This window comes from Vulpes lagopus, chromosome 1, assembly GCF_018345385.1.
Source record: "Vulpes lagopus strain Blue_001 chromosome 1, ASM1834538v1, whole genome shotgun sequence".
In the NCBI taxonomy this organism is placed as follows: domain Eukaryota; kingdom Metazoa; phylum Chordata; class Mammalia; order Carnivora; family Canidae; genus Vulpes; species Vulpes lagopus.
Window position 1 is genome coordinate 8,442,984 of NC_054824.1, and position 17,906 is coordinate 8,460,889.

The window sequence follows — 17,906 nt, forward strand, 5'->3', positions numbered from 1 at the left end:
ACTCTCCTTTTTCTTCCAATCCCCATGAATCCTAGCATCATCACCTCCAGGAAACAGGTTTGAACCTCATATTCAGCCCTTATCTTTCCTTCAGTGCATGAGGGTCTCCCCTCATGCAGTCAGCTGGCCAGACTAGCCTGTTCCACCTTCTTGCTGTGGCCATCATTCAGCTCTTCTTTGCCGTCACTGCTGCCACTGCCCTAATTTAGGCTCTCATTATCTCCCACCTGGACTATTGGAAGAAGCTATTCCTAACTAATCTTCCATCTCCTTTCCATTGCACCCAACATGCTACTGCCAGAGTAACAGTATTAGGCCCAGAGTAACAGTTTTAGTCTTTAGCTCTAACCACATTACTCCCTTGCTGACAAACCATCCCTGCCTTCAGATTGCCTGCAGAATAACGTCCCAACTCTAAACCTGACTTTCAAGGCCCTTCATTCTTTAGACGTCTTTTTTCTGGGCTTGTTCATCTTCACATATTGCCCAAATGGGTAGCCCCACAGCTCCAGAACCTGCTCCTCATTCTTCTACCTTCTTATCATGCACAACCTGTTTTTTTCTCCTCAAATACCCTTCTTTCCATTCCATTAACTCCATTCCAGTCCTACCTCCATTCTCTGGTCAGAGAAATCTGACCAGCTCTCAAGCTCAGTCTGAATGCCCCCTCTACTGTGAGGAGCACCTCGTGGCAAGAAGCAGTTTTCTTTCTTCCTTTATGTACTGAAAGCTTTTTGTTGCTCTACTACTTTTGATATCTGTTGCTTCTATTCACTTTAGCCATATTTTGAACCTATTATTATAACTCTTATTATACCACTTATTTCTTTGTATACCTCTCATGTTTGGTACATATATGTTGAAGAAATGGAATTTTAGAGGATATATGGAAAGGTGCCGGGGCACCTGGGTAGCTCAGTCCATTAAACTTCTGACTCTTGATTTTGGCTCAGGTCATGATCTCAGGGTCATGAGATCAAGTCCCACATCAGGCTCTGTGCTGGGCATGGAGCCTGCTTAAGATTCCCTCACTTTCTCTCCCTTAACCCCTCTCCCTCCCTTAAAAAAAAAAAGTGATATAGCTGTGATTTGAGGATTTGAAATACAGGATTGGGAGGAAGGTAGTGGTAGTGGAAAGATATGATGATGCAGTGAGAAATGCTGTTAGCCATAAACTATAATGTGAGAAAGATATAGAGCTGAGTTGCACAAAGTTTGGCCTATTCAATCCTTAAGTCCATCATGAAATGTGTAGCTATTAGAATATTAGTGTGTGTTTGCTGTTTCCATCTGTTGTAGATCTAGAGCAGAATTTTGGAGGGGGCTAAGTGTCCCCCCTCCCGCCGACTCTGCCCTAAAATTCAACTACAGACTTTTCAGCATGATAGTATTTAAAATTAGTGCTATATCCATATTAGCTTATTTTCCAGGAGTATGTAATATCCAACATGTATTTAAATTGAATTGAAATATTACTTTAGTTTTGGTACCTTTCTAGTCAGTCTACCATGCTAACCCCATATTTCTCATTGACTATTGTAAAAGCCTTCTAACAGCTCTCCTCATACCCATTTTCTTTGTTTTCCTCCTTTCCCTTCATGCAAGTCATTTTTTCCACTGATGACAAGATTTTTGTGGGTTTTTTAAAAATATTTTATTTATTCATGAGAGACACAGAGAAAGCAGAGACACAGGCAGAGGGAAAAGCAGACTCCTCACAGGACCCCAATGTGGGACTCGATCCCGAAACTCCAGGATCACACCCTGGGCCAAAGGCAGATGCTCAACCACTGAGCCACCCAGGCGTCCCTTTTTGTGGGCTTTTTTTTTTTTAATTTTTTTAAAAGATTTATTTATTTATGATAGAGAGAGAGAGAGGCAGAGACACAGGAGGAGGGAGAAGCAGGCTCCATGCCAGGAGCCTGACGCGGGACTCAATCCCGGGACTCCAAGATCATGCCCTGAGCCAAAGGCAGGTGCTAAGCCACTGAGCCACCCAGGGATCCCCTTTGTGGGCTTTTAAAAAAATATCTAATTATGGGGATCCCTGGGTGGCTCAGCAGTTTAGTGCCTGCCTTCGGCCCAGGGCCTGATCCTGGAGTCCCGGGATTGAGTCCCATGTCAGGCTCCCTGCATGGAGTCTGCTTCTCCCTCTGCCTGTGTCTCTGCCTCTCTCTCTCCCCCCCCCCCCCCGTGTCTCTCATGAATAAATAAATAAAATCTTTAAAATAAAATAAAATAACTGATTGTGTCATCAGCTGCTTAATAAAAACTACAGTGGCTTCACGCTGCTCTTTGGGTAAAAAGCAGAAGTCTTACATGGCCTTCCGACCTGTGTGGTCTAGTCCTTTCTGTCTCCAGCCTCACTTTGTGCAGTGCCCTCAGCCTCACCTATGCCTGTATTTGTGCTGCAGATATACTCTTGTCTGTTCTCTTCCCACTAACCCCTTTTATATCTATTCTTCCTTTGGCTGTCAACTCTGTCATCACTTCCTCAAGGAAGCCTCTGACTTTCCTCACTAGGTCAGTTCCCCTGTTATAAACACTCACATCACAGTGCTTATGTTTGTGGCATTTATTGCCATTATAATTTTACATTTCTTTGTGATTCTTTCCTTATTTCCAGTCTCTTCCACTAGCAAGCCCCACAAGCCCCATGCCTGGTTTTGCTCGCACTTGATCTGTAGCTAGCACAGTGACTAATTTATAGAAGGTATTCACTCTGTATGAAGTTTTAGTTTACCTTAGCTAAAAGGAACACAATTCTGTAGAACTTCAATGGTGAAGATGACAAGGTAATAAATATTGCTTTCATTCATGACACTGTAATTTTGGTGACAATAAAGGATTGTTCTAATTTTTGTGCCTGTTATACCTATTGTAGAGTATTAGGTAATTAGATAAGTGAGGTGAGATCATAAAAAATCAGAGTAAGAAAAAACTTCAGATGTCAAATAGTCCCGGCTTCTCGTCAATGCATATGTCAGAGGCTGTGCACGTTCCCAAACATCTCTGTTAACAAGGAGACTTAACATCACCAGAGGGCACTTTTTCTTTTAATTTCTTCATGTTAAGTCACAATTGGCCTGCTATATTTTCATATTTTTATCCAGTAGTGTCAGTTTCTGCAGTAACTCTATCTCCTACCAAGATGGAGCCCTTTCAGACGAATAGACTGCTCTCAGGTGTTCCTCTAGCTTTCATTTCACCCAATTCTTCCATTCACACACTGTGCTCCTGCCATTTTGGTTCTGGAAATAGCCGTGTCCTCCTGTCTTTCCTTCGAACCTTTGCCCTTATTGTTTCTTCTTTGGAACACTTTTTTCCCCCCTTCACTTCCCTCCCAGCTTTGGCTCCCCTGGCTACTTCCTCCTCATCCTTTAGGTCTCAGGGAGGTCTCTTTCACCTCTCTTTGCCTCTAGTTAGTTGCCCCTTCTTTATGCTGCCACAGCCCTTGTATATCCCATGCCATATTTCATTGGGATTTTTAATCCAGACTGTATTATCCACAAGAAGGAAGACCACAGCTCACCAGTGCTCATCATGTCATCCACTCTTGTTTACACCATGCCTACCATACAATAAGCATTCACTACATTTTGCTTGGACCAAGAACACCAACTTAGCCGTTCTCCAAGCTAGCATCCATAGCTTTTTCTTCAGGCATGCATATGGTGTAATTTCACCCTCAGAGGCACTGAGAACTCATGCTGTTTCGGGCCAAGTACAGCCTGGACTATATGAAACATCTTAGCTCTATAATATAGAATCCTAGGGATTTCTTTTTATGCTCAGAAGCAAAATTTCATATTCTCTTTTGGTTGCGAGCTGATTTTTGAGCTGGGGACATTATCAGTTTATTTTGGTACTGTTTTTTTAAGGTTGTTAATGAAGTAAATTTAAAGAAGTGGTGTTTGGAAGCAGTTCTTTTAATTTACTTAAGCTGTCAATCTGTTTTCTGGGTTGTGAACCGCTGTCAGAAGATGTGCTTTTCTGACTGGTTCTCTTGATTTCCATCAACCAGTCCACTACAGTTTCTCTTCCTGACCTTTTTGGAATGCATTCTGAAAGTGGCAAGTGTTTCAGTGACGTATGATGATGTTTGCAGGAGGTGGGGTGTGTGGGAAGAATTCCTTAACTTTCGTTATTTTGGGAGGTAGAAAAGGAAATTTATAGATTATGTATGCTGGTAGAGTGAGCTAGATGTTGAGAGATAGGGATAGGAGAAATGAACTAGAAGAAAGAAAAAAAAAATACAAGTTGAGAAAAAAATAGGTGACAAGTAATAAGGACAGAATGTAATTTTCTGATTACGTGATCACCTACCACGTGCTTCCACAGTGTTATTTACTTTATTTACTCTTGTTGCCTCTTCCACAAAATGACAATGGAAAGTAGAGCTTGTTGGAGCACCTCAGTGGCACATTCGGTTAAATGCCTTCAGCTCGGGTCATGATCTCAGGGTCCTGGGATTAAGCCCCAAATTGCATTGACCCCCTGCTCAGTGGGGAGTCTGCTTCTCTCTCTCTCTCCTTCTGTCCCTTCCCCTTCCCTCGTGCTCTTTCTCTCTCAAATAAATAAATAAAATCTTTTAAAAAAAGTAGACATTATTAACCTTATTTTATAGAGGAGGTAATAGTCTCCAAGTCATACAACTAGTGAAGGGGAAAAGGATTCTTTTGAAAACCTGTTTCTAAAGCTGCACTCTTCAATTTTACCTCGCAAATAGTTTAGTACATGAGATGAAGCAGATTCGAGGGTCACTATAGCATAATGGTTAAGCGTGTATACAGATTCTAGAGCCAGTTGGCCTGGGTTCAGATGTTGGCTTCATCATGGCCCTACTGCCTTCCAGCAATGAGCAAGTTGCTTGATCTCTCTGTGTGCCTCATTCTCCTCATTCATCTGCAAAATCAGGATAATCATGGGACCTCCCTCTTAGAGTTGCTGAATTAATTTAGTTAATATTTAGTAAATCCTTAGAATGGTTCCTGGCATGTGTGAAGCACTATTTAAGGATTTCCTGCTGTTGTTGCTGTTCTTCTTCATTTGTGAGTGTGTCTCCTGTGAAAGGTCTCATCTCTTGAGAACTCCGAGGAAGATGTAAAACTGTTGCCAGAGGTATTTCATCAGCATGATGGAGTCAGACTTTTCTCAAGTTTCATGCCTCTTGGAGTTCTTACTGTGTCATCAAATCCTTCATCCCTAACCAGGCTCAACCTCCAAAACACATGCAACACATGTATAGTAGAAATTATGACACAACCTCACCTTCCTCTTTTCCCTTTATAGAATTAAGAACCAATTCATGGGGCGCCTGGGTGGCTCAGTGGTTAAGCATCTGCCTTCGGCTCAGGTCATGATCCCAGGAGTCCTGGGAGTGAGCCCACATTGGACTCTGCTCAACGGGGAACCTGCTTCTCCCTCTCCCTCATGCTTTTCTCTTTCTTCAAATAGATAAATAAAATATATTTTTAAGATTTTTTATTTATTTATTCACGAGAGACACAGAGAGAGGCAGAGACACAGGCAGAGGGAGAAGCAGGCTCCATGCAGGGAGCCCAATGAGAGACTTGATCCCAGGACCCCAGGACCAGGACCTGAGCCAAAGACAGAGGCTCAATCACAAAGGTACCCAGGCATCCCAATAAAATCTTTTTTTTTTTTTTTAAAGAGCCAATTCAGACCTTCTCTTTAATATTATTATCTAAAACAGTATGAGTAAAGATTCACCTTAAGCAATACATTAATAAGGTCTAGCAGCAAAAGTTAAAATTTGTAAATCAGAGTAAAAAACTTAGAAAGTGCTCCTGTTCCCATTTTTTTTACTTGGTCCAAAATAGAGTCTTTCCCAGCCTCTCTGCAGTTCAGGTCTACAGGGCCTAACTAGAAAGCTACATGACCATGAAAAGCTTCGGATATTTCTGATGATTATTTGTTTCTCTTATGATATAATTTAATTACTATAGATTAGCCTCTTTTTCCTAGAAAATTAGAACTTCTTTTTAAAAATTACTAACCTCTCAAACTTGCTGACGATCACTTAGAGGATTGAAGGGAAAATATAATTAGAGAAAGAGCTATATCTGTTCCTTTGCAGAGAGCCTCAAGATCTGCCTTATTTTGAAACCAATGAGGGTACAGAGGGGCTCTTTTTTAAATTTCTTTTTGGAAGCATTGAGGGGCAAAGATTTTTCTTAAGTAGTGAACTAACTCATTAATATTGGCTATGTTAGCTTAATTCATTTAATTCCTTATTCAGAATTTACCAAGAAAGGCTTAATAATTTAATGAAGTATGATACAAATTTTAATGATTTTTTTCACTACATTCAAGAACTATATTTATGTTATTTATGTATGCATATCTATTTGATTAGTGCTCGTGAGCATTGTTCTAAATGTTAATTTATTATAATACATTGCCCATAGTTTGTTTCTTTCTTTCTTTCTCTTTCTTTCTCTCTCTCTCTCTCTCTCTCTCTCTCTCTGTCTCTCTCAATGCCATTTAGTTCTTATATGACAACCATTTGCAGTACTTTGAGAAAAAAAAAAAAAAACCAATGTATTCCTGGCCTTAGTTATAGTAGAAATTATGAAAATTCAATACTCATCGCAAAAATAAAATGACATGCTAAGTTAAAGCCATATTGTTGTCTAGAATGATAATGCTTTCCATAAATAATAGGAGATGGCAAGACTTGCTGATGGCATACATTTCCATATCACTTATCAAATAAATTTTTAAGTCATTTGGATTTGTCACTTTAATTCTCTGAGCATTTTCTCTACCTGTGAAGGCAGAAATCATTTTTTATCACTCTCCCTTACCACCATCATCACCAAATAACATCACTCCATCCAAGCCATACAATTTGTATTTCAGTTACTATCAGCTATACCACACAGCAGTTTGAGCTCAACTATGGGTTGAGCAAACGGTTGACATTGTGAGGTGTAGGGTATAGAGCTTAGGAAAATGCAGAAAGAGGAGGAAACCAGATCATGAGGCCTCACAGTTGGAGACTGTCACTTTTAAAAGCAGCCATGGGTTTCTCTGGTTGTTAACTGAACTCATTGCTTTCTCCTGTTAGCTTGCTCTTTCCCCACTTCTGTTTCTTTCAACAAGTCTTTCTCTGACTTTGGAAGTCTGAGTGAATTGTAGCAATTTCCTAACTTGATCTGACTAATTCTGTGAGAATATATTAACCCTCTTCTTTCTTTGTTGGCAGGGGGCTGGTACATGATAGCCGACATAACCTCCAGTTGAGGGGCTTGGTGGTGCTACTTATTTCTAAAGCAGCTGGGCCCAGCAGCATGAATGCTTCATGTCAGAACTATGACATGGTCAGTGGGATCTATTCATGGTAAGAAAAACTTAGACTTTTGACATCACTTTCTAAATTGTGTTTCCTTTTACTGAACAGTAGTCAATGGAAATCACTACTTAGTTCTTTGTCATTCTTGGATTCAAGGATAAATTAATATATTTTTTTAAGTTAAAAATGTATTTTTATTGTTCTGTTCTTTTTTTAAAAGTGTGTTTGTTTGTTTGTTTGAACAATCTCTACTCCCAGTATAGGATTTGAACTCATGATCCAAGATCAAGAGTCACACACTTTTCTGACTGAGCCAGCCAGGCACCCACCCCTTTTAAATGTATTTTTATTGTTCTTAACAAGTCTGATAGACTTTACAGCTCCATACATAACTGGTAAATTTCCCTATACATTTGTGTTGAAAACTTTCATTCTTTTCTGGGCATTTAAAATTTTCTATTCAGGGATGCCTGGGTAGCTCAGCAGTTGAGTGTCTGCCTTTGGCCCAGGGTATGATCCCGAGGTCTGGAATTGAGTCCTGCATCAGGCTTCTTCTGTGAGCATGCTTCTCCCTCTGCCCAGGTCTCTGCCTCTGTCTCTGTGTCTCTCATAAATAAATAAATAAAATCTTTTAAAAAAAATTTTTTTTTCTATTCGTTACTACCCCTCCTTTACCATCATGGTGTTATTATATCTCTATAGAGACTCAGTTCAGGATATGTGATTTTTAAATCTATTCAAAATGAGAGCTAATTATAAAATAACAATGTAACTATAATTTTAGGAGAAGTAGTGTACTTCAGTGCTGTGTCATTTATTTTATTATGCTTATTTTTATGGTGAAGAGGTTTTTACTAAACTTACTAGAACAAGACATTTTTTCTCGGGCACTTGGGTGGCTCAGTCAGTTAAGCATCTGCCTTCGGCTCAGGTCATGAGCCACTCTCCCTTACCACCATCATCACCAAATAACATCGGGATTGAATCCCATGTCAGGCTCCTTGCTCAGCAGGAAGTCTGCTTCTCCCTCTCCCTTTCCTGCTTATCCTCTTTCTCTTTCGCTCACTGTCTCTCTCAAATGAATAAAATCTTTACAAAAAAAATTTTTTGTCCTACACATTTAGACTGAAAATCAAATTTGTGAGTATGTCATTTTTGCTTAATATGAAACAAACTTAAAATTTTCAGTTTTTTTTAAATCAGTGCATATTTTTTAGTAACAGTGTATCAACAATAACTTTAACTTAGTATTGTATTTGACATTGTGTTAAAAGCCTCTGTAGAGCCTCTGTTTGGCCTATGCAGGTGGACTTTGGCATGTGAAAATAAAAACATGGGTGACAAGGAAATTTTCCTCACAAAAGGAAGCATTTCTAGGAAATTTGACTTATGGCTAATATATCTTCTATATTTGCTTTAAAAATTAATCCATATCCTAGGGTTTTTTTTTATTCCTAGTAATCTTATCCATACATTTTTTCTTATATAATATTTAGAGATGACTGCTGTTGTTTTCCAGCTACGAAGTCTAGTCATCCTTCCTCATTAATGAGTAAAATTATTATTGTCGTGGCTGAGATGACTCTTCCTCCAGCCAGGATAATTTTGCAGACCTTTTACCATTTACCCATGCAAATGTCTTCGCTAGAAAGGATGCCTTGGGATTGTTTTCAGTTCCTACTCACTCTCAAGTAATTTATATTTGTTTAGTGTTTTGTAGGTTACTGAGAATTTTTATTACAGTTATCTCGTTTGATCCTTACAAAAACGCTGTAGATAAGAGTTGTCGTTATACTTATTTTACTCTTGAGCAAACTGAGATCCAAAAATCTTGAGATTTTTTTTTTCAAGGTGGCACAACTGGCAGTTGAGACAAGTTGAGGATCCAACTACAGATCTTTTCCTTCCAAATTTCATATGTTTTTCTCTTGATTCCATTCTGCTTTTCTCGTCTGATTCAAAGAACTTATTTTCCATATAGGTTAGACTATCCTTTAAATTAGTATTCGAAGAAAGGTCATCTTCTTGTAAGTATGTCTTTGAAAAACTTCTGAATGGAAAAGCAAGTTGGCAAATCTTTTATATGTCTGCATCCTTCCCCCCAACCTGTTCAAATTAGAGCTCAAAACTACCATATTATGAGAAAGCCCTTGACTGAGTTTAGTTGAATTAACTAGAGAAAATACATAAAGATCTATAATGAATACCAATAACCTTGTTTTTGGAGAGCAAATGGATCTCATATCACCCTATGTCCCATGTATCTCTATTTCCCTTAGGAACTGTTGATTTTCAGCCTGCCTACTTTGGTGAATATTTAATTAGTCAGACCTCTGCTCATGCAATTGGGTAACCCTACGTACCTCTAATGAACACCAGCTATGTTTTTATTATCTCTAATCCTAAAATAAAAACAAGCCTTGGAAAGTACTATTTGATGCATAATAGATGTTCAATAAATATTTGTTGCATAAAGGAATTATCCCCATTTTGCATAAAAAGAAGCTAAATAGTGAGATTAAGAATTGTCTAAAGTCTTCTAGTTGGTAAGTGATATAGTGTGTACCCTTTGTGTTGCGTGGGTCCTAGTATCCGTATGCACACAGTGTTGTGATGTGATCTTGTGTTTCGAATTTCTTATCTAGCCACTAAGAAACAGGTGCATTACTTTCTGATCCTTTATAAGAATATAATATTTGACAGATGATTATTTGGAATAATTGTAAAAGAACTTTGCAAAAGAGTAGGTGGTACATTATGAATAAAAAACTTTATAAAGAATATAAATGGGTTTCATACCCAAGTGTACAGAATCCATAATTAAGTTTAACAGTAATCCTGGTGTGTTGTTCCAGGCTATTTTCCATTATCAAACTTGATCTAGTAAGTCATTGGTGCTGTTTGGGTATTTTACACACTTGTTAATGTGAAACTGTAATTTGGCACAGTACTCTGAGAAACCATTAATTTGTTTCTCTACCCCTGAAGTCATTTGTTTGGCTCTTGCTTCCTTAATTGTTCAAGTGTAACTTTTGCTGGAGGCTTGTATCTATAATGCCACAGTGAATTATTTAACATTTGAGCGAAGTACTGACTTGGGAGCTTTTTAATTCACCTCCAAACTGCTGGGATTTACATTGTTTGTGTTTTTCTCTCATAAACTTGACTTTGAGGTCAGATAATGGGACCTGAGTAAATTACCTAAGGGACCAAAAGTGAGTTAGGTGACCTCTTTTGTTTGGCCTAAGGGTATAACTGATGGATATAACCTGTGGATATGTTTAGTAAACTTATCATTTAATAGCCAAGAGAGGCAGAAGTGAGGCTAAAATGTAATAACTACATTTTGAAAAACAAGTAAGAGAGCTACATTTATAAAATTGCACTACTAACATCTACTATAGCCTTTTGGAAACAAGGCTATGGACTTTAGTTTTATTCCACCAATCCTGACTTAAAAAATTGGTTGCAAAAGTGATCAATCAAAAAAGTATTACTATAATGTTTATGGTGACAAATGGTAACTATACTTAGAGTGGTGAGCACTGTGTAAAATATGGAACTGTCACATTGCTGTTTTGTACACCTGAAACTACTATGACGTTATATGTCAACTATACTTCAATAAAATTTTTTAAAGTATTACTAAGTTTCCAAGCATCCCTAGCTACTCCCGAGAAAATAAGTTTATAACTTATTATCTTAATGATAGAATATTTTAATCTTATATACAAAAAAATTAGGATATATAAAACATGATATTACAAAGTATAGACTTCTCTGTAATAATGTAACATAATTATTAAGTTTAAAGAAATTTAGGTGAATTTTCTTTACTAATGCTTCACCTTTCTTGGTTGTTTTAGCAAGAACTGACTCTTATTTCTCATCTAACAGTTATAAATAGATCACATATTTTCACTCTACCTTCATTGCCTGAAATTTCCCAACATCTTTTGTTAACTCTGGTAGATGAGATTGAAACAAGTTTGCCAAACACATTTTCTTTTCTCCCTGTCTATTCATCTAGACTACCTTGCCCAGCTTTGTACATATTTATAGCACACCAGCGCCTTGGACGGAGTATTCTTTTAAATCTTTGCATGGCTGAACTTGAGTGGAACATAAATGTAGCAGACCAAAATAAACATTAGAATCATACATTTTTCAGTTTGTAACTTTTAGAGTAGTTTAACATGGACTGTATCTCACAGTGACTATACCTTATTATTAGTTCTTTGCAACCTCTAATTCAGGATGTGAGCTGTAGCGCAGACTATAAAGTACTCTTCATAGAACATGAAAATCAAAATTTTAACTTAGTTATGTAAAGTGACATTTCAAGGAAGAAAAGTATTAGTGGAATATCATTTAAAAATACAAAAAATACCTCACTTAACAAAAAGTGCTGCAGAATATCTACTAATTTTTTTATTTTATCTGATTTTTATAGTTTTATTTATTAGGGGAGAGAGAGAGAGAACATAAGCACAGGTGCGGAAGGTGGGGTGAGGAGCAGAGGGAGAGAGAGAATCTCAAGCAGACTCCCTGCTGATCTCAGAGCTGGATGTGGACCCTGAGATCATGACCTGAGCAGAAATCATTAGAAGTGGCCGCCTAAATGACTGAGCCACCCAGATGCCCCTAAAATTTTTAAAATCCCATCAAAAGTTTGTTTTGTTTTCCCTTCATATTTTGACCTATTCCATCTTTCACTGCATTTTATTTACTCATCTCTGTTATCCACAGCTTCCATTCTGCTGTCTATATGGCTTGAAGTTTTACTGGTAGGTTTTAGACTCTTCTGAGTTTGTGTTGCCCTCAACACCATTTCTAGAGGGAGGAGAATGAGCTGCTGTTGGGGCAGTGTTCCTCCTGGGTGACAGGTGAGTTGATGAATAAGAATAAAATTATGGACTCGTCATTTTCTCTACTTATTTGTAATACTGATAACAGAAGACTGTGTACTCTGTGTGGTATGAAACATAAATCAGATGACTATTTTCTTCATGTTACCCCAGCATTTAGCATATTCCTAACACATAGATGGCAGTCATGGCTGATTAATAATAATATAATAATGTTAAATTATTGTTTTTCTAATTTTTAAAAATTATTTAGTCTTCAAGCAAGGAAAACCTTCCTAAAAGTTTCCAAACTCTGAAACTATAAACAAAAAACATATTTGACTGCACAAAACATAATTCTTCAGTGGGAAAAAATTACCATAAAGTCTAAAGAAAATACGAAAGTTAAAAAAAAAAAAGGAAAGAAAATGCCAAAGTCACAAAAATATTTGCAACATACAAACCAAAGAGCCAATTTTTAATAAATCAGGTGAAGATCTTATAAGTCCAGAAGATAATACAACACAAACATGGAGATGGTTAGTAAATAAAAGGGAAAAAAGGCTGGAATTCATAAAAATGGACAAATTGAAACAAAAATCACTGTTTTTCCCTGTCAGATTCACAAAGATTAAAAAGTTTGATACTCAGTGTTTGTGAGTGTGTAAGGAATTAAGCACCTGAATACTTTGTTAGTAGAGACATTAATTGATATAGCTACTTAGAAAATAATGGTAACTAGCAGTTATAAACAGACCACATATTTTCATTCTACCTTTATTGCCTGAAATTTTTAACATTTTATTAACTCTGATAAAAGAGATTGAAACAGGTTTGCTGGAGTACCTAGGTGCCTCAGTGGTTGAGCATCTGCCTTTGGCTCAGGTTGGGATCCTGGGATCCTGGGATCAAGTCCGGTATCAGGCTCCCACAGGGAGCCTGCCTCTCCCTCTGCCTGTGTCTCTGCCTCTCTCTCTCTGTGTCTCTCATGAATAAATTTTTAAAAATCTAAGAAAAAAAAGAAAAAAGAGTGGTTGGAAGAAGTAGTGGGATGGTTCTGGGAACAGCTATAGGGAAATCATCAAAGGAGACTTTATTTGTAACATTTAATTTTTTTTTACATTTAATTTTTTATAAAGAATCTATTCATATTGTTTTGTATAATTAAAATTAATTTGAAGATTAAAAGAAAGTTATATTTCATACTTATAAGGCAATAAAAACCTATTTAAGAAACATATCTTTTTGTACTACAAGAACCTTGAAAATGAGGAGTGCTTATTGACAGTGATTTAAAATGATTATGCCGAATAATTGAATTTAGAGTAGGCTTTTGAAAATAATTTCCTAAAGATATCTCAGCTCCCTTTCAGAGAGATCTCAAGAGATGAAAGCATGTACACTTTGATTACATATTCCTATTGATTGTATTCTACTTACAACAATAAAAATAAACTCCAGATACAAATCTAGCAATATTACTAATTCATTACAACCAGTACTTATTTTCTTCATTAACTTTTTATTGTTATTTTCAACTTACACAGCATGCACAAATGCAGCAATTATATGTTGAACAAGAAAGGGGAAGGCTCTTTATGTTCAGCATACTGTACATCACAAGTCATTACTTCACCAGAGCTGTTAGAAAAACACAAAATAAGAACAGCCTCTTAAAAAACAAGTATAATTAGCCACAAAAAGTAGGTGGGCTCAGCTACCAATCTACTCAGCTGAGAGTTCGTTTATTGTATATAAATATCTTGCTATAGATTGGCCCGCCTGACTATATCACAGCAAAAAACACAGTGTATACCTTATTTTGGTATTGGTAAAAACGTTTAAATCTTTCCCAATCTTTCACAATGTCCAGTGTCTAATTCTGCATTTTTTAATTTATTTTTTAAATTTTAAAAAATTATTTGAGAGAGAAAGAGTGTTAGCAAGGAGTGGGAGGCAGAGGAGAGGGAGAGTTCTGGAGAAGCAGACTCCCCACTGAGCAGGGAGCCTGACGCAGGGCTCAACCTCAGGACCCTGAGATCATGATCTGAGCTAAAGGAGACACTTAACTGACTGAGCCACCCAGGCGCCTCTAATTCTGCATTTTAAACAAGGCTTAATTCTTGACACTCATCATAACAAAATGTTAGCTTTATATGGTAGAAGACTTGCAGTCCCTTAAAATGTTTAGTGGCAGAGTTTGCTGAGTAGTCCATCCTTCCTGTTGATCCTTTGAACCCAGACTCAAGGTACCCCCACTAGTGGAGAGTGTAGTATAATAGAGACATGGGTATAAGGGCTAGAGATCTGGGTCCTTGTCACAAATGTATAACTGATTGGCTTTTTGACCTAAGCAAGTCCCTTAATCACTCTGTGTGATTATTTATATATAAGATGGGGATAATAATGGACTTCAGGTCAAGGAGCTCAACTAACAGGGCATATATTCAGCTAGGTTCAAGTAGCTTGTGGTACAATATAGCACATCCTGACTATATCCTCTCTGCAAGGCACAGGGCTGAGCATACGAATGAATATTAATAAGAAATAGTCCCTGGCCTCTAGTGACAAAGTAAATAATTTATACATCTAGTAGCTTTCTGACACTATTGATGCAATTTAATTTCTAGAAGTCTGTTTCTGGAACTTAACTTTTAAACCTTAACAGATAATCCTTGCATAAGATGCTATTAGATAACTGGCACCTGCAGTGCCTGAGGAACTCCCTTCTCCACTATGCTCCTGGACTTTTCTCACTCTTGGATTGTGTAGCTGGGTGATGGTGATAATAGAGGAAAACAAAGCAGATACTCAGGCCAGTTATTTCTCTAATCCTGGCATCCTTCCTCCCTGTAGTTCTTGGTATCCTGGGTCTTCTTTTTTTTTTTTTTTTTTTTTTTTTTTTTAAGATTTCCCCATTCCCTCCTCTTCTCAAGTATTTAAGTTTTAAGTGGAGTAAAATATCCTTAATTCTTCAATGATGTCCCCTTTCCTACAAGATTAAATATAAATTCCTTAACATAACAATTCCCATCAGCTCTAAAATAGAAGTGAAGAAGGTAAAAGAATGATCATGATTTTTCTTTGCCCACCAAGAAAAGGGTATGTGTAAAGGAATGCTTGACCTAATAAATTATTTAGGCTTGAGGCTCCTGGCTGGCTCAGTTGGAGGAGCATGCAACTTTTGGTCTCCAGGTCATGAGTTCAAGCCCCACATTGGTGGTAAAGATTACTCAACAAAAAATAAGTTTAAAAAAATAAAGTATTTAGATTTGATCAGGAAGGAAGTGAGGCTACGGCGGTCCAAAATTAGGGAGAAAATAGTGATCGAGTTCTGGAAGTCTTGATGATTCATATTCTGGCTTGGAGTAGTAATGCTGGGAGAGAGCTCAGAGGTTAGGAAGTTGTAGACAGAGAGTAGATTCAAACTGAACATTTTAGAAGTAGAACAGTTCTGAATGGTAAGTTCCTGTTGTGCCTAAGAGTGAGGGTGATGGATTGTAGTGGAGACTGAATTGAGTAGATTGAGAAACTACAGAACAGGCAGTTCGTGTGATTAAAGTCAGCCGGGATAACAACAGAACTGAACAAGATGCCAGAGACTCTGATGAATGCAGGATAACAGAGGAGAGGAGTGGTGGCGGAAAGTAGTTCAAAGGATCAGTGGTTTTCTCAAGATGGTGAAGAAATAATGAGAGCACTGGTCCTACCTCTCAACTCCTCAGCCTGTGGTTTATAGATGGTTAAGTATATCCACTCACAAAGATACAAGGCTTTCCATACTCCAGGAAAAGCCATGGCTCTATTAAAGCCAGAACCTAGAGGGAATGTTCTATTAATTTTTAAAACACTTAACACATTGTTTTGTAATGACTCATCTATGTGTATGTTTTCCCACTAGACAGTACCTTCTAGAGGTAAAAGCCTGTGTTTTAGTTATCTTTCAACCCAGCGTGTCTCCCACCACTGAGCCTTGTTGTATTTTGTATCTTTGAGACACTGCTTGTGTATCTTTTAATAGTTTATATACCTATCTTAGCCCTCTACTAGATTTGTTCACTCATTGACTGATTCATTCATTTAGTCAACAGCTGTTTGTTGAGCACCTGCTATAGACAAGGCTGGGTGTGATGAATACAGAAAAATAGTAATTATTACTAGAGCTACCACATATTACATTTTTTTGTGTGTCTGGTACCAGTTCCGTGTACTTTTTATATTAATTTATTTAATCCTTACGACATTAGTTAAGAATTGCTTTTCTTGGGGAACTGGCTTATAGAAATTTGACAACTTAATCAGGTTTATGGTGTAAGTGAATGGCAGACTTGGGATTGAAACCCCATTTAACCATAGAATCCATGCTCTTTCCATTACTGTACATAGCCTCTGGATTAGGGTGCCCTAAATATACTTTTTTACGCATCTTGACATCCTCAGCACTAAATGCAGATTTTTATGTTCTATGTTTGGCAGTGCTGATTTGTGTAGTTAGATAGAAACCAGGTTTTCTTTAGCCACCAAAGCCCTACCATTATGGTAGGCACTCAAGTGCTCCATGAATTAGTGTTGATTTACTGAGACAAAAATCTCTTTTTGTTTTGAGGTTGACTGTGCATCATGATAGGGCTCTCTACAATTTAAAAATAAAAACATTTACATTTGCAAGCCATATCTCTTTAACTGTGCATTTCCTTTTGCAAATTTATTCTTTATCTGTTGGGAAATACAGATAACTGTATGTTTTCCTTTTTTACACGAACCACTTTCTAAAACAGACTTGGGCCCTAAGATATTCTGTCTAATGAGCTTTTCCTATAGACCAGGAACAAACTGTATCTCATTGGTCATTAATCCTGAAATACTCAGTGCTACAAATTTTGGTATTGAAAACCACTATATTCATACTCATTGGAGGCAGTGTTTCAAGGAAATACTTGGATAATTATGCACCTACAAGATTTGCTGCTGTCCATGGGTAATTTACATCCTGCAGAAATATAGAGCTTCTATTACTCTTCTGTAATTACTTACATATTCATTGCAAATAATGATGTAACGGATTTTTAGAGGCTGTGCATAAGAGAACCAACAAACTGAGACGCAAAACAAGTTACCACCCCTTCTTTCCAAAGCTATAGTTAATCACTTGAACACTATCCAATATAGCAGAAAGCTGGCAGACTTTTCTTTGCAGCAGGCTATGTAAAAATGTTTATAATTTACAGCTTATTATGCCATGCAAACGACTGTGTTCTCAGTGAAGGAGAGTGAGAAAATACGGCTGTGAAATTACTGAACTCCCCTTTGTTAGTTGTTTACTGGCAACAGTAGAAGGATTTTTTGCACTTAAAATGCATTTCTGTATTTAATTTTATATCCTTCAGTTCAGGATTTTTTTTAAAATGGGAATTTACTTTTTATCTCTCCTTGTAGATAGTCCAGAGCAGTTTTAATTTAACAAAAACAATAAGCTAAAAAAATCAGAATATTCAGAAATTTCAGTGGAATAGTAGTGAATTATTAGGTTTGTGTTCAATTTATAGCTTAAATTGTTCAAAACCCATTCTTTTTGACACACCTGCAGTGTTTCATAGTCAACTTGTTATTTTCAAAGTTACCACTGCAAATTTTGTTTGGCTGGAAGTTCATCTTCCTCAGGAACAATTAAGGGGTAGGCAAGGTAACTTGGACCTCTTTGTAAACTGTTGAACATATCCACTCATTAAAATGGTCTTTCC

At 37.3% G+C, this 17,906-nt stretch overlaps 1 protein-coding gene across 3 annotated transcripts in view; it reads left to right on the top strand.

Annotated features, from left to right (window-relative positions):
* Positions 1-17,906, top strand: part of PDSS2 (decaprenyl diphosphate synthase subunit 2) — a 251,828-nt gene that overhangs the window by 101,827 nt on the left and 132,095 nt on the right. For 2 of the 3 annotated variants that reach the window (XR_005986063.1, XM_041743948.1), the window contains exon 2: positions 7,232-7,366. The exons of the other annotated variant lie outside the window; for it this stretch is intronic. Coding sequence is in view for 1 of the 2 variants with exons in the window: in XM_041743948.1 (XP_041599882.1) it covers positions 7,232-7,366 (135 nt within the window). In the remaining variant the exon portion in view is untranslated. The remainder of the gene's footprint in view (positions 1-7,231; positions 7,367-17,906) is intronic. 3 annotated transcript variants of the gene reach the window in all.